General features: G+C 40.4%; 1 protein-coding gene across 1 annotated transcript in view; it reads right to left on the reverse strand.

Moving 5' to 3' along the window:
• Positions 1 to 20956, reverse strand: part of LOC138654194 (rho guanine nucleotide exchange factor 9) — a gene marked incomplete at its 3' end in the record, with an annotated part of 142294 nt that overhangs the window by 39995 nt on the left and 81343 nt on the right. Inside the window, exons 3-4 of the mRNA XM_069743399.1 lie at positions 16124 to 16303; positions 1881 to 2113 (exon numbers count right to left, since the gene is read on the reverse strand). Of these exons, the coding sequence (XP_069599500.1) occupies positions 1881 to 2113; positions 16124 to 16303 (413 nt within the window). The remainder of the gene's footprint in view (positions 1 to 1880; positions 2114 to 16123; positions 16304 to 20956) is intronic.

Consider the following 20956-nt stretch of genomic DNA (forward strand, 5'->3'; position numbering starts at 1 on the left):
CCTGAGTTAAAACATTAGTATTGTTGTTTCTAAATGATTATGAACTTGTTTTTTTTTTTTGCATTATTTGAGGTCTACAAGCAATGCATTTTTTTTTATTGTGACCATTTCTCATTTTCAGAAAATAAATACAAAATGTATTGCTTGGAACTTTGGAGACATGTTGTCAATAGTTTAAAGAATAAAAGAACAATTTACATTTTACTCATAAATATACTTGTAAAGAGAAAAATCTAGCAAACTGAAAATTTTGCAGTGGTCTCTTAATTTTTGCCAGAGCTGTATTGCAGTCATCACTTACAATTACTAATTTTGCCTTTCTACCCAGAAAATTATTCTCTTTCCATTAGGTCTGTAAGATCACGTGATTAAAAACTGACGAGCTGAATCTTTCTAAGCTCTATGTAGAAATAGGAGGTTAATTTTCCATTTATGAGCCATAAGTCACTTCAAAAGTCCTTGGTAGGGGGAGGAGGCAGCAGCTGGGTGAGGAGGTGAAGAAGGGAATGATAAATGCAGGGATGAGACTTCCTGTTACTACATAGATTAGAGAAAAGATAAGAATTATCTGGGTAGAAAGGCAAAATGAGCAATTGTAAGTACACAGTGCTATATTATATGGTGATTGCAATATATTAAGAGGATAAAAACTTTGATGAGGGGAGGAGGAGGGCTTCTTTAATGGATAGAACATGAAAACATTGAGAATCTAATATGTATAGTCTTGCTACAGTAGTAGGACTATTTGATCTGTTTTGAGGTGGCTTTGACAAATATGTTTACTGATATTTCACAGTAAATGTGAAGTCGCATGCCATGTCAGCAGTTTTCAGATTATAAACATTCTGCCTTTGTACTTTAAGAGACTGGGACAAAATATGCATAAGGACCTATATTGATTAAAATCCCCCATACACCTCATAAACTTAAGATGAATGTCAGCCAAAAAAACGCCAACCCTCTGATGTGTATGGGGGCTTCTCAATCCTTTCCTGACAGGTGATCCATTTGCTTTCAGAAAACATAAGTCACTGCCAGTGGTGTCTTGCAGCGGTTTTCTCCTCTTTTCCCATTAAAAAACATGAGCGGTTGACCAAGCCAAGAGCTCTTTGTAAGATGGAGTCGGGAGTGATAGCTGTCAGGTCAAGTGGAATAAACGTTGTGCCGACTGTTATCTCAAGTGTATGACTAACTTAAGAAATATCTATTTAATTCAGGAAAATAAAAGCCAAAATGGGGAATTTAATAAGTCCTTTGTGCCACTTTTCTCGCTTCAAAAATTTGAAAATGTTGTCACAAACCATTTTTACACAAAATGTTCAGCCTATTAGGGATTTTATACTGGACTTGTTACAAGGTAGGAAAATTGGAATGGTTGTTAGGCAGACAAGTTTAAGTCAGGTTTATGAATTGTGACTGTTGAAAAAGTCACAAAAAAGTGATCATTCTGACATTAATGAAGAAGGTGAAAAATTTTAAGAAACAGTTTTAATCAGAAATGTTATATTTAAAGATTTATCAAGTTTTGTAAACATTGTCGCAAATTAAGGCTATGCAATCAAGAGACATAACTGATCTAAAAAATCAGCTACCTTCATGATACATTTCCCCCACAGAAATTTGATGACAATTGTTCAAAAAATAGCGCTTCAATTTTTCATTTTACACATTTGTTAAATTCTGCTAAAAAATAATCTACGTGGTTGTCTTGACATTGCTAATTTTATTTTGAGATTGCTCCTGTGCTCCTGTGCTTAACTTTTTCATTTGCAATGGATATATGCCTAAGCAATTCCTTTATGTATTTAGAAAAGGATCTGTAACGGTGGTCGAATTCCTCTAAGGCTATCACACAGATGTAATGTGCTCTGGAGTAATACCTGTGGTCCTGTGCTGTGTATTTCAGAAGCTCAGCCAGCTGAAGTGGGTACTTGCAGATCTTCTGCACTGGGGTCAGGAGGAACCCATCAATAGCAATGTCGATCATTTGCTGCAGTAGTCGGCACGCTTCAAAGAAATGCTGGTATCTGCCGTCCTTCATCAGCTTGGAGAGCTCCATACAGGCATCCAAGTGATTATTGCAGTACTCTGAGTAAATCCAGAACCCATCTTGCTGTGGGAGAAAAATGAAAATTAAATAAATAAGAAAGCGCAAACATGTTTTTTTGCCAGACTTATGATGTAAACGTCTTGTTGAATCTGTTCTAGCACTACCACTCCTTCTTTCTTCCAATCTTTGCCTTTTTATATGTTCAGATACCCATATATTAAAAGGAAAAATCACTTCTGCATTCTTTTTTTTTCCAAAAGATATGGGTATTATTTTCTGATGGTTTATTAGGCTAGGTTCACATTGCGTTAGTGCAATCCATTTAGCGCATACGCTAATGGAATGCGCTAACGAAATGTCCAAAAAGTGATCGCTTTTGGCGATCCCGCTAGCGCAGATGCCCGATCTGCGCTAGCGAAGAATGGACCCTGAACGCTGCAAGCAGCGTTTGAGGTCCTTCCGAAAATAACGGGACATCGCTGACGCATGCCAAAAATGGCATACGTTAGCGATGCGTAGCACATTGCCGTCAATGGGTACGCTAACGGATCCGTTACATAGCGTTAATTTTGACAATTGCACCATGTAACGGATTTCGTTAGCAGACACCCACTAACGCAATGTGAACCTAGTCTTACTGGATTCAAACAGGGTCAGACTGAAAGTAATCTGGGTCCCAAGGCCTTAAGGGTTTACTCTCAATTTGTGTCTTGAGCAAAAACAGCTCTGCAGTCTCCTTACTTCCTGGTTGCTGGGGGGTAACCATTCCTTGAGGGACAGTTCTGGTCAGGTTACTTCTGCTTTGCTGATCATGCTACTGTGACACATTACCTGTCAGTGCTTGAACTGAAGTTTACAATGTTATCATTATTTTTGCATATAGGAATAACATGGCCTTTGAAGAAGCAGCATTAATTAGGAGGGCTGCTCTGGAAAATGTCAATAATGGGGGCTGGTGAAATTACAAGATTAATAGCAGCTCAGGAGCTCACAGGTAGAATGAGGGATGTGAGCAGCTAACTGCTGTACAGAAATCAAAGGGCTGGAGAGAGGTGGCTGGGATCTCAGGAGTTAACTCCTCAGCTTGGAATGTATCCACTGTGCATACTTGACCAGACTCTGGTGGTCGGGATCCTTGGTAACAAGCTGCACCTTATATAAAACAAAAGGTCTCATAGCAGAATAACAGCAGATAACTAAAGCAAGTCCATTGCAAACTTGCTTATTATCATGCTATCTAACTAAAGAAATGTAATACCAAAAGAATATGCCTTTAAATGTTGTGGTTTGCTCTCCAATGTCAGGAAACAGACAAACATAACCCCATGTCTCCGCTTCCTCACTGGCTATGAAATATTGAATGCAATATAATTTTATTAAAATCTAGAGAATAAGACTGTAACAATGCTAACGGAAATCCACAATAAAAAAATGAATTAGTTTAACAAGTTTTAACAGTGCCATCCTTCCAAGCAAGTGAGTTCTGATAAACAGATGCAAATAGATAACAAAACAAGTTCATTTTTAAATTAGTATGCAAATGAATGGGATTTGTCTTGTTATGGCCATTATTATTTTAATTGCAATGTGTGAAATAGCAAGTAATTACTCTTTCAAGGACAAATGAAAAGTAGAAAGTTAGGAAATTCTAGCATTAATGAAATCTTTACACAAGTTCAATTACATTTAACATGTTTTCCATGTATATACACGTGGAGAAGCAAGGTTACATGTTCACACGTCTGTCCTTCAATGTATAGAAAACTTCAATCATCTAGACAAATAAATGGGAATAGGAGACACACAAGGGTCACTAGCTAATAGCAGAATAGCTGAGTTTTCCAATGATATTACGGAGAATGATCCATCTCTCCTCCATCGGCTAATACCTCATAATGAGGCACATTGATTAAATGCAAATGCTTTGACCTGTCCGGTCACTAAATGCTTGTATCTTCTGGCAGAATATGCAACCTGTCTAATCAGAAAGAAAAATGAGGCATAAAAACCCTCATTAAGAACTTATGGTCCTTTTCTCATTTTAGTCCTTTTTCACTTATTGCCTACACCTACTTCAAACACCTTGATGATGTCACATCGTAAGTGGCTACCGAACAGAGAAAAGAAAACCGATATGACATAAAAATGTACCATGTATAAAGTAAATACAAATACTGAAAAATATATATTTGTTACATAGTTGAAAAGACAAGAATATAACTAACATACCAGACACAAAATGTGAGGGTGATCCCTTAAAATGAGATCTAAATGATTGCTTGTACCTGACCAAATATAAGCTGAGTGCTAGTTTAGAGGCCAAGAATGTATCAGATACACTGAGACAGATACACACTCCTCTCTCAGTCAAAGATGGTGCACAACTGCTTAATTCTCTAAACAAAGGAAGATACTAGAAGCAGGAAATGGGGGGCCACACAACTTCTGAATAGTTAGTGTCACTCTGATTGGTTCATTCCAACTACATTTCCAACTTCACTTCCATATATGGTATTCAGTCCAATGTCCAGTGTCCAATGTCCAGTGTCCAGTGACTTCTTTGCATTCCAAAAATTCCTTCCAGTGTGCTGCTCAGGAAATAGACTCAATCTTGCTACACTATATCTGAACTGACTTATATAAGGTTTCATAATTGATTTCATTAGCCATTCTCTCCTTCATAATACAGTAGAAAAATGGTGGGTGAGCCAAAAAGGAAAAATTCCCCCCAAAATAAAGGCACACCACAAAGTAATATCCAATCACTACAGAAACGAATCAATGCACGAATTACATATGGATATGTATGCGTATCATATGACTAAAAGTAAAAACAAATTAATTTAGGTATGTAGGTAATAGACATACAGATCACATAATTAATAGGTAAAAAAGAGAATAATTAAAGGGAATCTGTCACCTGCCCTATAAACTGAGGCCACCGCCATCAGGGGCTTATCTACAGCATTCTGTAATGCTGTAGATAAGCCCCCGATGTAACCTGAAAGATAAGAAAAACAGATTATTAGATGATACTCACCCAGGGATTATACTCACCCGGTTCTGTTCGGGTCCGATGGGCATCGCAGTCTGGGTCCAGCGCCTCCCAACTTCATACTCTTCTTTGCTACCTGCTGCGGCTCCTGTGCAGGCATACTTTACCTGTCCTGTTGAGGGCAGCGTAAAGTCCTGCAGTGCGCAGGCGCCAGGCCTCTCTGACCTTTCCCGGCACCTGCGCACTGCAGTACTTTGCTCTGCCCTCAACAGGGCAGAGAATTACGATTGCACATGAGCCGCGGCAGGAATCAAATAAGAGGACGTCATCGTATGAAGATAGGAGGCACCGGACCCGGACCACGACACGCATCGGACCAGACCGAATGGGGACCGCCCCTGGGTGAGTATAATCTAACTTGTTTTTCTTATCTTTCAGGATACATCGGGGGGCTTATCTACAGCATTACAGAATGCTGTAGATAAGCCCCTGATGGCGGTGGCCGCAGCTTATAGACCAAAATTGAGGTGACAGATTCCCTTTAAAACATAAAAGTAGTATCATGGTACAGATTAGAGTGACAGCAAAGATAACTCACCAAAAAGTTAGATCACAAAGTGCAAATAGTGCATACAGGAATACGGACATGATGAGGCTCACCCACCAAACACCCGGCGCACGTTTCACCAAAGCTTCATCAGAGATCATCTTGATCTTGATTCATCATAGTTTTTGAACCTTTTTTCCATAGTAAATATGGTTCTAATATTGACTTTTATAACTGTGCCTTATTCACTATTTAATTTGGACCTTTTTTAATTTGACTTTATTTGGTTTTTATTTGTTTGTTTATTTTGTTTGACATTGTGGCTGTTGTCTTGCTTATCCAGATGTTTTAGCATAACTTATCATGAGAGAATTATCAAGATATTACCACATTACCTTAGTAGAGTTGAAAATATGTATCATATTAATTTTGAGCAATTGAAGACATTTTATAGGACTATGCGACTTTTTGCTCTAAAAAGGGCTAAAAAACAAAAAGGAGCATCTTTGATTTTTTGACTTTCCATCAACTCATGTACGCTAGAAGTATTCGGCACAAAAAATGTCAATGCATACCACAAGACTAAAAAGAAAAGTCACTTAAAAAACACAAATGATGAATCAGAGCCTTTATCTTGTCTTTATACTAGTGTTCAATAAGTGACTTCAGAGGAACCATAATAGAAGGTAAATACAGCTAGACAATTCAACCATTCTAAATATATTCCACTAGACATTAGAGGAGGTGTTATCTTTCTGTGGAATGCTAACGAGAAAGTAACTGTAAAGTAATATCAAGATGATTGAAACGTGTACTTAAAATACTGAACTGAGATTTTGTAGGTCAAGTACATTATAATTAAGCCACAAGAAGAAGACGGTAATTTATGCAACATGGGGTCCATAACAATTGATAGAATATGCAGGACAATGCTAATGTTGGTCACCAATATGTTTTAGCAAAGCCGTCAATTTTGTGTCCATTTTTGGCATTTCATTTTTGTATAAAGCAGGGGTGGACAATTAATTTTCCCAAGGGGTGAAATGAGAGACCCTGCCTGTTGAGGAAGGCAGAACCAACAGACCGAACATAATTCTCCTCATTGTTTTTTGTATTCATTTTTATCACTTTAAGCAGAATCTATATATATAATCGTCAAAGGGGCACTTCCGTCTGTTTGTCTAACTGTCATGGAAATACCAAGTCGCTGATTGGTCGCGGCCAGCTGGCCGGTACCAATCAGCGACGGAAACAGTTCAGCCGCGTAATGGCCGCTCCCTACTCCCCTGCAGTTAGTGCCCCCTACATACTCCCCTCCCAGGCAGCGCCTGCTGCCCAAATAGCGTTTTAGCAGTCCGTTAAACCTACTGCGCTACACCGCGGCATAACGCGGTGTAACGCAGTCTGTTAACGCTACTATTAACACTGTGTGACGAACTTTTTACTATTGATGCTGCCTATGCATAAGCAGCATCAATAGTAAAAAGACATAATGTTAAAAATAATATAAAAAAATAAAAAATGGTACTATTCTCACCTTCCGCTGTCCACTGATGCGCGCGAGCAGCGAGGTTGCCGCCAGCTTCCGTTCCCAGAGATGCATTGCAAAATTACCCAGATGACTTAGCGGTCTCGCCCACACTGGTGCCCACACTGCTGTATACTACGTGGGCTGTGTTATATACTGCATGACTGATATATACTACGTTGGCAGTGTTATATACTGCATTGGCTGTGTTATTTACTGCGTGGGCTGTGCTATATAATAGGTGGCTGTGCTATATACTATGTGGCTGCTGCATACTATGTGGCTGCTACAGTCATGGCCAAAATTTTTGAGAATGACACCAAAATTATATTTTCACATGATCTGCTGCCCTCTGGTTTTTATTAGTGTTTGTCTGATGTTTATATCACATACAGAAATATAATTGCAATCATATTATGAGTACCAATAGGTTATATTGACAGTTAGAATGAGTTAATGCAGCAAGTGAATATTTGCAGTGTTGACCCTTCTTCTTCAAGACCCCTGCAATTCTCCCTGGCATGCTCTCAATCAACTTCTGGACTAAATTCTGACTGATAGCAGTCCATTCTTGCATAATCAATGCTTGCATTTTGCCAGAATTTGTTGGTTTTTGTTTGTCCACCCGTCTCTTGATGATTGACCACAAGTTCTCAATGGGATTAAGATCTGGGGAGTTTCCAGGCCATGGACCCAAAATCTCTATGTTTTGTTCCATGAGCCATTTAGTTATCACCTTTGCTTTATGGCAAGGTGCTCCATCATGCTGGAAAAGGCATTGTTGGGCGCCAAACTGCTCTTGGACGGTTGGGAGAAGTTGCTGTTAGAGGACATTCTGGTACCATTCTTTATTCATGGCTGTGTTTTTAGGCAAGACTGTGAGTGAGCCGATTCCCTTGGCTGAGAAGCAACCCCACACATGAATGGTTTCAGGATGCTTTACAGTTGGCATGAGACAAGACTGGTGGTAGTGCTCACCTCTTCTTCTCCGAATAAGCTGTTTTCCAGATGTCCCAAACAATCGAAAAGGGGATTCATCAGAGAAAATGACTTTGCCCCAGTCCTCAGCAGTCCACTCCCTGTACCTTTTGCAGAATATCAGTCGGTCCCTGATGTTTTTTCTGGAGAGTAGTGGCTTCTTTGCTGCCCTCCTTGAAACCAGGCCTTGCTCAAAGAGTCTCACCTCACAGTGCGTACAGAAGCACTCACACCAGCCTGCTGCCGTTCCTGAGCAAGCTCGGCACTGCTGGTAGTCCGATCCCGCAGCTGAAACAGTTTTAAGATACGGTCCTGGCGCTTGCTGGTCTTTCTTGGGCGCCCTAGAGCCTTTTTGACAACAATGGAAGCTATCTCCTTGAAGTTCTTGATGATGCGATAGATTGTTGACTGAGGTGCAATCTTTGTAGCTGCGATACTCTTCCCTGTTAGGCCATTTTTGTGCAGTGCAATGATGGCTGCACGTGTTTCTTTAGAGATAACCATGGTTAACTGAAGAGAAACAATGATACCAAGCACCAGCCTCCTTTTAAAGTGTCCAGTAATGTCATTCTTACTTAATCATGACTGATTGATCGCCAGCCCTGTCCTCATCAACACCCACACCTGTGTTAATGGATCAATCACTAAAACGATGTTAGCTGCTCCTTTTAAGGCAGGACTGCAATGATGTTGAAATGTGTTTTGGCGGTTAAAGTTCATTTTCTGGGCAAATATTGACTTTGCAAGTACAGTAATTGCTGTTAAGCTGATCACTCTGACATTCAGGAGTATATGCAAATTGCCATTAGAAAAAATGAAGCAGTAGACTTTGGAAAAATTAATATTTGTCTCATTCTCAAAATTTTTGTCCATGACTGTAGTTAGTGGCTGTGCTAAATACTACATGGCTGCCATATACTACGTGGCTGTGCTATATACTACGTGGCTTTGCTATATACTACGTGGCTGCTATATACTACGTGGCTGTGCTATATACTACGTGGCTGTGCTATATACTATGTGGCTGTTCTATATACTACGTGGCTGCTATATATTACACGGCTGTGCTATATACTACGTGGCTGTGCTAGATAATACGTGGCTGTGCTATATACTACATATTACATGGCTGCTATATACTACATGGCTGTGTTATGTACTATGTGGCTGTGCTATATACTACGTGGCTGTGTTATATACTATGTGGCTGTGCTATATACTACTTACTACGTGGCTGTGCTATATACTACGTGGATGTGTTATATACTACATGGCTGTACTATATCCTGCACCCCGAACCTCCGACATCCAGCGCCCCAAACCCCCGACATCCTGAGACCAATCAGCAACAGATGCAGTCCAGCCGTGAATTGATGCGGGATTTAAACCACGCTTCGCTGATGGGTCACGCCCGGCCAGCTGTGACCAATCAGTGATATTGGCACAGGATTTAAACACCGCTTCAGTGATTGGTTGTGCACGGCCGTCCGCGACCAATCAGCGATATTGGCTCGGTATTTAAACACCGCTTCGGTCATTGGTCGCGCCCGGCCGGCCCTCATATTGGTGAGGGATTTAAACACAGCTTAAGTGATTTGTAGCTCACGGCCGGCCATGACCAATCAGCGATATTGGTGCGGTATTTAAACACCGCTTCAGTCATTGGTGGTGCCCGGCCGGCCGTGACCAATCTACGATATTGGCGAGGGATTTAAACACCGCTTCAGTGATTGGTAGCTTATGGCTGGCCGTGACCAATCAGCGATACTGGCGCAGAATTTACCCCCACTCACAGCGCGACGTACGTACATACATACATATTCTAGAATACCTGATGCGTTAGAATCGGGCCACCATCTAGTTATTTATATTGACTTGCTGCTAGCTACTGCTAATACATGTTACGATGGGTCTGATTGTAAGAATTCTTACCAGTAGAAGCTAATCAAAACCATGCAATTTACTCCTTTTTAGAATGTTTATAAATCATACTGCTCCTGTTATTCATCCATGTACCTTGATCAACAGCTCCCAGGAAAATATGATGCCCCCGTAGTCCCCCCCGTAATTTCCACACAGCGGTCTCTTAAACACTATGATGGATTTACAGAGCCCCTCAAACAGTATGATGCCTGCAAAAACCTTCCACATAGTATGATGTTCTCACAGAGACTCCCTAAAAGTAATGATGTCCCTACACAGTATGATATCCCCAAACAACCCCCCACAAAGTAATGATGTCCCTATACAGCCCACATGCAGCATGACGTCCCAACAAAACTCCTACACAGTCCTCTTAAACAGTATGATGTACCTTGATCAACAGCTACTAACACAATATGATGACCTGATAGCCACCCCACACAGCCCTCTTAAACAATGTGATGTAATTCCACAGCCCCTCAAACAGAATGATGTCCTCAGAGTCCCCCACACAGTAATGATGTCCCAAACAGCCACCCATGCAGTATGATGTCCTTATACAGACCCTCACATAATATAATATATTTATATAGCCATACAGCCCCCTGAAAAGTATGATGTCATCACACAACCCCCCAAAAAGTGTGGACAATAAGAAAAAAAGTATTCATCTAATTATGCTTCATTTTAGTTCTGGTCTGCGTTGTGTACTGGACTCCACGCAGCAGTCGCCATGTAGTGACGTCATCGCACCTGATGCGCTCTCAGACATACATGCTCAATGGTGGAAGACACAGGTAATATTACTACTATGTGGTTTACTTAACGGGGGTTTTGTCATAAAGAGCTTTAATGAAATATCCAATATATCCATTGGGTTTAAACCAAGCAAACAATAAATCTATCATATTCATGTAAAACAGTGGGGTTTCTTTCCATGAAAGTTGACGAAAGATTTGGAAATAGTGTGCTTACTCACTAGACTGGTAACTTATCTCCTACGGACTACCATAGAGACTGAATACATATACACTGAATGCATATAATGGGAATGAAAGACTCTAATTTGCCAGTGTTGAAATCGGTAACCCAGATGTTAGACCCCATAGACCAGATCAGTGAATATGCCATTATGTCCCTCTTGGGTATACTTATTTAAAGCTATTTAAATCATGCAGGTGACTGTCCCCTCTCTCTAGAAAGTCTGTCCAAAACAGATATTTCGGAAGAAGTTCAAATAAGAAAATATTTTGTTACTGAAATTTCTGACTGTTCCGTTGATGGCAGTAGAACTTGCTAAAATGCATTTCTTTGCTTCTAAAACAACATCATTCAAATTAATGGAACTGATATTCAATCATATACATTTCGCTAACAAAATCTGACACGTGGAATCCACCACTAAAGAAAAAGATTCCAAAATATGCATTAGCAAGGCAATCTCTATGTGTGTGGTCGTCAACCTGCACAGTGGTCCTGACATAAACCACATCATGTGAACATGAGTAGAAGCAGGGAAAACACATGTGCATAAAAATGAATTGCCATGCCAGAGATTGCATGGGTAAAACAGGACTGTGCCCAAAAGGCTCTTACATAATAGTGGTCTATTCATTGCAGATAAAAATCTAAAAAGGGGGGAATTATAATTTTCTTGACGTTCCCTGACATATTCACAGATGATGAAGGCCAGACCTGTGTGGCTTATGTAACAGGACGCTAAACTAGGCTGAAACCCTCAGGCATTTAGTCAACTGAAGTGTAATGTTCATTCTACACGCTGGGCCGGCGCATTTTACTGCTCAGCTGCTGTCATTTAGGCAGTGTCAAGAAAGCAGACTCAAAGCCATTTCCAGCAACATCAAAACCTGTGTGGATCTTTAACCCATTTAATACCAGGGATAACATTCTTCCACAAATTTTTTGCTATTCAATTGAAGATTTTCTTACTGGAATGACTGGTGAAAAATGTGATAAAAAAATCTCAATTAACTAGTAGCCCAAAAATTTCAATACATTTAAATACCCTACAGCATTCTACGACACGGGACCTTCTAGACCAGGGGCTCTCAACCTTTTCTTATTGGGGACTCAGCAGCCAGAACTAGATGATGTGTGGGCCAAACCACCAGTGAGTAATGTCCATATAGAATTTTAAAATATTGCTGTATTTACCTTTCATTTATCTTATGAAAACATTACAGTAAGCCCTTAACACCCAATGACGTGCAGTGTCCATCATTGGGTGCCTCCCCCAGTTTGGTGCGGGCTCCGGCAATGAGCCTGCACCTTTTCCAGCACATGACAGCTGATCTGATCAGCTGACATGTGGCCCTAGCAGGCGTGGGTGGAATCGCGATCCACCCGCGGCTGTTAACATGTTAAATGCTGCTGTCAATCTCGGTTTCCAGTACACAATTTGGCAAAACTAATTATGTCATTCAAAAGTACAACTCTTCCCACAAAAGACAAGCCCTCACATGGCCATATTGACAGAAAAATAAAAAAGTGATGGCTCTTTTTTCTTACTTTACACTTGCTTCAATAGTCTCCATGGGAGACAAGAAGCTGCAATCATCTGATTGCTCGTGCTACACACAGCAGGGCTTTAGCCCTGTTCTCTGTAGCAGAAATGCTCTCTTGCTATCAGTGCTGACCGCTGGGCGGCGCTCATAGCTATTCGGCTATGACAATCCCAGGGGTCTTCTGCAGACCCCGGGTTGTCATGCCAACCCATTAGTGTCCCGCGTTCATGTGACATGGGGGCCAATGGGCAGGAATATGTTAAATGTCAGAGGTTGACAGCTGCATTGATTAGGTTAACAGACACAGGTGGATCGCAATTCCACCCGCGGCTGTTAGGGGCACATGTCAGCTGTTCAAATCAGCTGACATGTACCAGCAAAGATGTGGGCTCAGCGCCGGAGCCCACATCAAAGGGGGAAACCCGACATGCGCCACATATGTACAGCTCATGTCGTGATGGGGTTAATAAAAAAGAGGGTTGATGTCTGACCATTGTGGCTATGTGCATGCATTATTTCTTGAAACAATAGGAAGCTAGTGTCTGAAAAAGCCTCAGTGACCAGTGTGAAAATTGTAGGAATCCAAATTTGTTTTGCGTTTTTGACGCAAATTGTGAAAAGGAAAATAAAAATTGGCAAAAAATTGCAAAAAATGCATTAATACAAAAAGCTGATTTAAACAAAAGGTCATGTTCTGATGATAGCTTCACTTTAAAACCTTCCAACATGTATTGTTTACGGGAGTGAGGGAGGGAGTTGTATAGAGGAGCTGATCCTGTTCCATAAGTAGCAGATGGTGCTGTGTAATATGGCTGACAACTGACTGCAACTGTTGGGAGCTAAGATGGGTGGTCATGGCATTGTGGGGCCTTCAGCTGACATCTTAGTACTTATATTTAGCCCTGCCACAAGAAGAAAAGACAATACACTGCAATACATTATAGTAGGTTCTAGGCAAAGACAGAAGAGGGCCTCTGTACAAAAACAGTAAATGGGCCTTTGCAGTCCAATAGTTCATTGTAATGCATCCTTTATGTGTCTGTGATGGAAGCTGCTTGCGGCTTTTGATGCAGAAGTTGGCCCCCTAATCCCTTGGGCCCATGTGAAGTTGCACAAGTTTAATCAATTATAACAGAGAATTGTCTCATTTGTCAAATGTTTAAGTTCCTAGTGTAACTCAAAGATAAAAATGAAAGAAAATTTAAATCATCCCACCACTTGAAATTTATCATGTAAAAATATCAATAATATAAACTCAACTAATATTGCTAATTTAAAAAAATGTAAAAGTCAGAACTATGTAAAAAAATGGCAAAAATGCAGCTTGTTGATCTTTCTCCCAAAATTAGAAGTTATCAAAAAGTCATCAAAAGCTATAGCTTGTCACAAAACAACAAACCCTCACATGGAAAAAGTCTAAATTGTGCCTTTCTGTTTACTGCAACACAAAACAAAAATTTGGGAATTTTTTCAATATATATATTTTTAAAATTTGGTATGGACATAAATGTACTGACCCACAGAATAAACTGGATCTCATTTTTAATGCACTTTGAATGCCATAATAATCAAACAAAAAAACGGAGGAATTACTGTTTTTTTCAGGTACCTGACAATAATGTTTTTTTTTTGCGTTATTCATTCTATTAAAAATGAAATTAAATCCGCTTTTAGCTACATAGATGACAAAAAAAAGTTGTGCCTTTTGGAATGTAGAGATAAGAAAATTAAAGCAAATTTTTTTTTACTAATTGCGTAAAGTGGTTAAAATATCATAAAAGAAATCAGTTCTATTGCTAATTTAAAGACTGCTGTAACCAGAAAACTAAAAGCGGGTCTGTGCAGGTTATTACCAGATTTATAATCGTGAATAATGATAGTGACTAGTGATGAGAGGATATACTCGTTACTCGAGACTTCTCGAGCACGCTCGGGTGACCTCCGAGTATTTTTAAGTGCTCGGAGATTTAGTTTTCATCGCCGCAGCTGAATGATTTACATCTGTTAGCCAGCATAAGTACATGTGGGGATTCCCTAGCAACCAGGCAACCCCCACATGTACTTATGCTGGCTAACAGATGTAAATCATTCAGCTGCGGCGATGAAAACTAAATCTCCGAGCACTTAAAAATACTCGGAGGTCACCCGAGCGTGCTCGGGAAATCTCGAGTAACGAGTATATTCGCTCATCACTAATAGTGACCCCAAGGGCCCTTGAATATGATTGCAACTGACACCCACCATTCACTTCTATGTTAGGGCACCTATTAATCTAGTGTAGGAAACATATCTATAGTGTTGTGGGATGAAAATGGTGCAAAGAGCCCTCGAATGTAACAAAAAAATCCAATTTCCTAATCCAGGAGACAATGAAACAAACGTAGAGGAGCATGAGATAATGGAAGTCCAAGGGGTACAGAACATTTGGCTATGTGGGGCCCGCATATTCCAAATATTCAGCAAGCTGTAGACAATATGCACTTTGCTTATCTATGTTTTGCTACAACTGAAGAAAAAAGACATGGATCGCATATCCAACACTATACATTGATCTATTGTGGCTAAACAAAAATGTAAAAAACTGAATATGGGTTCTTAGCTAGTCCCCAAGGGTCTCGAGTGTTCTTGCGCTAATGACCAAAGACCAATGTATTGCAGCATCCAATAGTATAGTAAAGTCATATGGAACTTTATTTGAATCTGAAAACAATCTGCGTAAGGTCCAGAATGGCCTGAAATGCGTAATGAGATGACATCTTGTCTTTTATAAGAGATTCAAATAAAATATCAACTGATTTTACTATACTCTTGGATATTGGCTAACTATTGGTTTTAGGTCTACACTGGCATGGCAAACTGCTATGTACTGTAATATTTGTGAACAAGGTGAGACGACAACTTCTTTATTTTTCTTGGTCTGATGGGATGAAATATTGTAAGGAGTTTATTACATCTAAGAAACCACAATATCGTTCACTAACAGCTCAGTCTCAGTAATTGGGATATTATTCTCATGCAACTGCTTCTGGAAAAAATAAATGTGTTTTGTCTAGGAAAGTAATAGGATGACTAAGCTGTGATGGATGGTACAGAGTTTCCAAATGGAGACCTCAAGCACCTGAACAGCAGTTCTAAAGACCTCGTGCTTTTTCATGAAGTATTAAGCGAGTTAGTCATTTAGTGCATGAATGTATCTATACCCTATTGAATAACATAGGTTAGGTTACAAACAATCATGCTCTTTGTGAAGTTATGTTGCTTTATGGAAAGTGTTTCAGGACAGTCGAAAAAGGTTGAGAAATATGAAGAATAATCATCAAAATTCACATGAAAATTTAGAACATCAAAATTAGCCGGAAATGCAACAATGACTATAAATTAAAATTCTAAACTAGCATCGAAACATAGTGCCAGCTGCCTAACATCTTTCTATTGCCGCTTTCTTCAAAACACATAAGAACCTTAATACATTTTATGGCCAAGTTTGCAATGAGACTCTACTTTAGATGTTCTGCGCAGCTTGACTATAAATTGCAGCCTAACAAGACCTAATGTTTCCCAGCCCATTTACACTTACATGTTCTAGAAAGCATGGTCCTATTTCACTGAGATGTGGCTCCTCATTATTGTACTGCTTCTCGAGGTCTCTAACAAAACCCATCTGGAACCGGTAGATGTCCTCAATGTTCCCGAAGATGACCTTTAACTGCTCATCACTGAACATGTCTCTCCGCTTCCTGCACTGCTTCAAATAACCCTGTGAAAGAAACAGAATAACGCAAAGGGGTTAAAAAAAACCCATAAAACCTGACAAAATCCTGGGGGAATGACCAGTTTGTTAGAAACACAAATTATCCATTGTAAAAAAAAAATATTCTCCTAAAAGTGATTTTTATTTTTTAAAATATCTTTGTAAATAATAATACATCTGCAAGTTAAGGGAATGTCATTTACCTGTCTTTCTGTATTGTTCCAAACATTGCAAAACTAGATAAAAACTCTCCTTCCATTTTATGTCTACATTCTCCATGCAAGAACGTGATTTTACATAGTAACGAGAGGCGGACATATCATTGCTGCAACCTGTGTGAGGGCACAGGGGCTCAAGAGGTATGGGGGCCCATTTCTACCTCCAAAACAGGTGCAATTTTGCATTTTAGGATCGATTGGGCTGAAAAGGGTCCATATATTGTTCTTGCACAGGGGCCCTTTTCGGTCTGTGACTGACCACCAATGATAGTAACAGACTACAAACAAATATTCTGAAGCTTTAAAGGATTATTCAGCTACTTAAAGTGTTAGGCCGGGGTCACACTTGCGAGTGCAATGTGAGAAACTCGCACATGTCTCTCACCTCAAAACCTGGCACTGCCACTGGCACTCGGGACCAGAGCGTTCAGCTGCATAGAAATACATGCAGCCGCACACTCCGGTCCCGAGTGCTGGCGGCAGTGCCGGATATTGAGGCGAGAGACTTGTGTGAGTTTCTCGCATTGCACTCGCAAGTGTGACCCCGGCCTAACTCCCAAAATGGAAAGAAAAATTTCTGGCACTTGTCTGTTTCTGGCCAGACCTGGACAAGTTATGACTCGCAAGCCACATCCAGCTTTTTGTGTGTCTCTATCTGGCCGGCAGACATGGACAGCAAAAAGGCCAGATATTAGATTATTATTGTGCCTATTTATATAGTGCCATTATATTACACAGCAGACTTTGGAATCACTGTCCCAATTGGGGCTGACAATCTAGATTCGCTATCTGTATGTCTTTGTAATGTGGGAGGAAACCAGTGAACCTGGAGGAAACCCACGCAAACACAGAGAGGACATACAAGCTCCTTGCAGTATTGGCCTTGGTGGGAATTGAACCCAGGACCCTGAACCAAAGCAACAGTGCTAACCACTGAGCTACTGTGATGCTGTAATTAAGTGGCTGTACCAGTGTTGCCAACATTGCAGTCTGCTTGGACGCAGTGTGCACCTGACCTGTGTGGACCTGACCCTTTGCGCAAATGATTTTGTTATGCAGTGTGCTTCTGGACTTGCCCTGTCAGTCTACATGCTCATCACTCTCCATCAGTGCTGCCTGATGTGAGCTGAGGGGTAAATAAGGAGTGCAGGTTAAAGACCTAGAAGTGCTTTGATACACCCTAAAAGCACTTGCCACTAATTTTGCATTTATCTTCAGGGAGGATTTCTACAGAAATAACTATGGATTTACTAAGGCTGACAGGGCCTATACAGCCATACATTTTAGTATAAGGCAAAAGTTCATCCTAACAGGTTCTTCTTAACCCTGAATTCTGAGTAGTGCACTACTTCTAATCTACTAGGAGGCCCAGGAGATGTGAACATAAGCTGACGGCAGCAGGATGAGTGGTGTTGGGTGGGATGGCATTTGAGGGATGACGACTACTGCAAATGTGGTTACTGAAATAATAAACCACTTGGATGGGGGAGGATAGCATATGTGGGAATTAATATTGAACAGTGTTTTTCATCTCTCTATAACAGTGCCAGGTTTTCATGTGGCCCTTTGAGAAAAGGTATTGCCCACTCGTTGCCGTAGATAATGATTGGACGGAGGTTGGGCACACGCACCTCTGGTCTATTCTAGACAGGGCTTTGTACAGCTCAGGATCACTGTGGGCCATAGCAGTGGGACCTGCAGGGATCAGCATGCAAGTTATTTCTATCCTACAGGCAAAGGATATCCTGTTATTGTGGGAATAACCCTTTTATTAAGTTGTTAAAAATTAAACCTACAACTCCTATGAGCAGGTGCAGATTTTCACCAACATTTGCAATATTTCTTTGCTGTAAAGGTTTATAGTGATGAGCGAGTATACTCGTTACTCGGGTTTTCCCGAGCACGCTCGGGTGATCTCCGAGTATTTGTAAGTGCTCAGAGATTTAGTTTATGTCACCTCAGCTGAATGATTTACGGCTGCCAGACAGGCTGAACACATGTGGGAATTCCCTAGCAACCAGGCAACCCCCACATGTACTCAGCCTGGCTAGCAGCCTTATATCATTCAGCTGAGGTGACAAAAACTAAATCTCCAAGCAGTTACAAATACTCGGAGATCACCCGAGCGTGCTCGGGAAAACCCGAGCAACGAGTACACTCGCTCATCACTGTTAAATCTATCTAAAAGTTGTTGGAAACACCCCTTCCTGATGCACCATGTCTACTTTTTCAACTTTTGCTAAGAATGGTGTAGAAAAAAAATTGGTGCAATATGCAACTTTTTGCCGATTTTTTGTGCAATGTGTTACTTTTTGGAGCTCTTTGTTCATTAAAAACTGGTGCAAACTGCCTTTTTCTTAGTCACAGTGATGATTCTGTAAAAGCTATGCTTAAAAATGTAAAAAAAAAGATATTAAAAGCATATATACAGGATACATTTTTTTCTAAAACCATGTACTAGTTAAAAGTACAAATGGTTAATTTCAAACCGACAAACAACAATATTAAAATAAACCTATAAGGCTGCCGTCACACTAGCGGTATTTGGTCAGTATTTTACATCAGTATTTGTAAGCCAAAACCAGGATTTGAACAATCAGAGGAAAAGTATAATAGAAACATATGCACCACTTCTGCATTTATCACCCACTCCTGTTTTTTTCTAACAAATACTGATGTAAAATACTGACCAAATACTGCTAGTGTGAAGGCAGCCTTAATGTTCCAGCACTTGGAGGACTAAAATATATTGTAGTTGTGATGCGTTAAATTCTCACTATCACCAGGAATGAGGTTCAATTTTTTAACATCCTCAAGACACTAGCTTGCGGTCTTGTGTGACTGCTCTGACCTCTGCAGCATTTTCTAATTATTTTGGCTGCTACTGCACACATTTTCATAGTAATAATGACGGGAGACATTCACCAGGGGATCCCAACTGTTGAAAATACAGCAAAAGAAAGGTCATAGAATGATAAGAGCCTGGGATACTGCACAGCTTTCCAGAGACTTGACTTACACCTTCCTTAGGCAGTTGCAGGCCTTGGAAACCTATGTCCTAAGGTTATGTTACTGCTAAATGGTACAAATATGTAATAGAAATATAAATAGAGGAGATGGAATGTTTACTATTTTCTATCAATCAACAACATGCAAAGTGAATGAAGAAAAGAGAAATTAAGAAATATAAATTAAATCAATATTTGGTGTGACCACCCTTTGCCTTCAAAACAGCATTAACTTTTCTAGGTACACTTATAGACAGTTTGTGAAAAAACTCGGAAACTTGGTTGTTCCAAACATCTAGGGGGACGAAACACAGATCTATGGATGTAGGATTGCACATATCCATCTTTCTCTTCATATGATTCCAAACATCACTTCCAGGACTCCTTGTTCCTCATTACAGTGAAGATAATTCTCAATAATATTGGCTGTATGTTTGGGGTTTTGGTCCTGCTTCACAATAAATTTGAGGATATAGGCAACCCCAGCCTAAAAATAGTAGCCCGCAGCTGCCCCAGAAAAGGCGCATCTATTATATGCGCAAATTCTGGCACTTTGCGAGCCTTTTCCCACTTGCCATGTGGTGGTCTGAAGCAAGGTTAATATTTGTGGGGGTTAATGTCACTTTTGTATTGCCAGGTGACATCAAGCCCAAAGATTAGTAATGGAGAGGTGTCTATAAGACGCCTATCCATTACTAACCTCATAGTCACATTGTAAATAAAAAAAAACACCCAGAATAAAGTCCTTTATTTGAAATAAAAATACACACTGTTTTACTTTTTTAGTTAAAAATAGAAAGTAAATTTATGCTCACCTTACGCCCATTCACCTTCATCACCTGTAAAAAACAGAAAATAATAAACAACAATAATACTCACCTAACGCTCTTTCCATTGAAGCCCTGGTCTCTGGAAAAAAACAAACAATATCCCTCAGCTGTACGATATACTGTTTCACGCCATAATCCATGTCTGCGATAAGACGTTTTCAACCTCAACGTTGCCAAGATGCGACTGTCCAGGCTGAAGACCACAAGAGAATTAGTTGCTGCAAGCCCAGTGTCCGTGACTAGCAGTGACGTCATCAAGGTTACCGCAAGTCACTAAGGCTGAGTTCCCAGCTCACTTTGCTGTGAGCTGGGCGGATCAACTGTGGAGACCTCAGTGAGATCACCACTGGCATCGTGAGAAAAAGTCTCACGGTGCAGCACTAAGCTCTGTGAGTTCACCGCAATTCACTTTAACAAATGTCTCTGTGATCTGCGGTGGACTCACTGGGCTTAGCGCAGTTCATTGGCCTGGCTCACACTGAAGTGAGCTGGGAACACAGCCTCAGTGACCTGTGATAACCTCTATGGCATCACCAGTAGTCACTGACTCTGCACTGGTAGCAGCTCATTCTCTAGTGGTCTTCAACCTGGACGGTTGCACCT

Source organism: Ranitomeya imitator, unplaced genomic scaffold, assembly GCF_032444005.1.
Source record: "Ranitomeya imitator isolate aRanImi1 unplaced genomic scaffold, aRanImi1.pri SCAFFOLD_237, whole genome shotgun sequence".
NCBI lineage: Eukaryota > Metazoa > Chordata > Amphibia > Anura > Dendrobatidae > Ranitomeya > Ranitomeya imitator.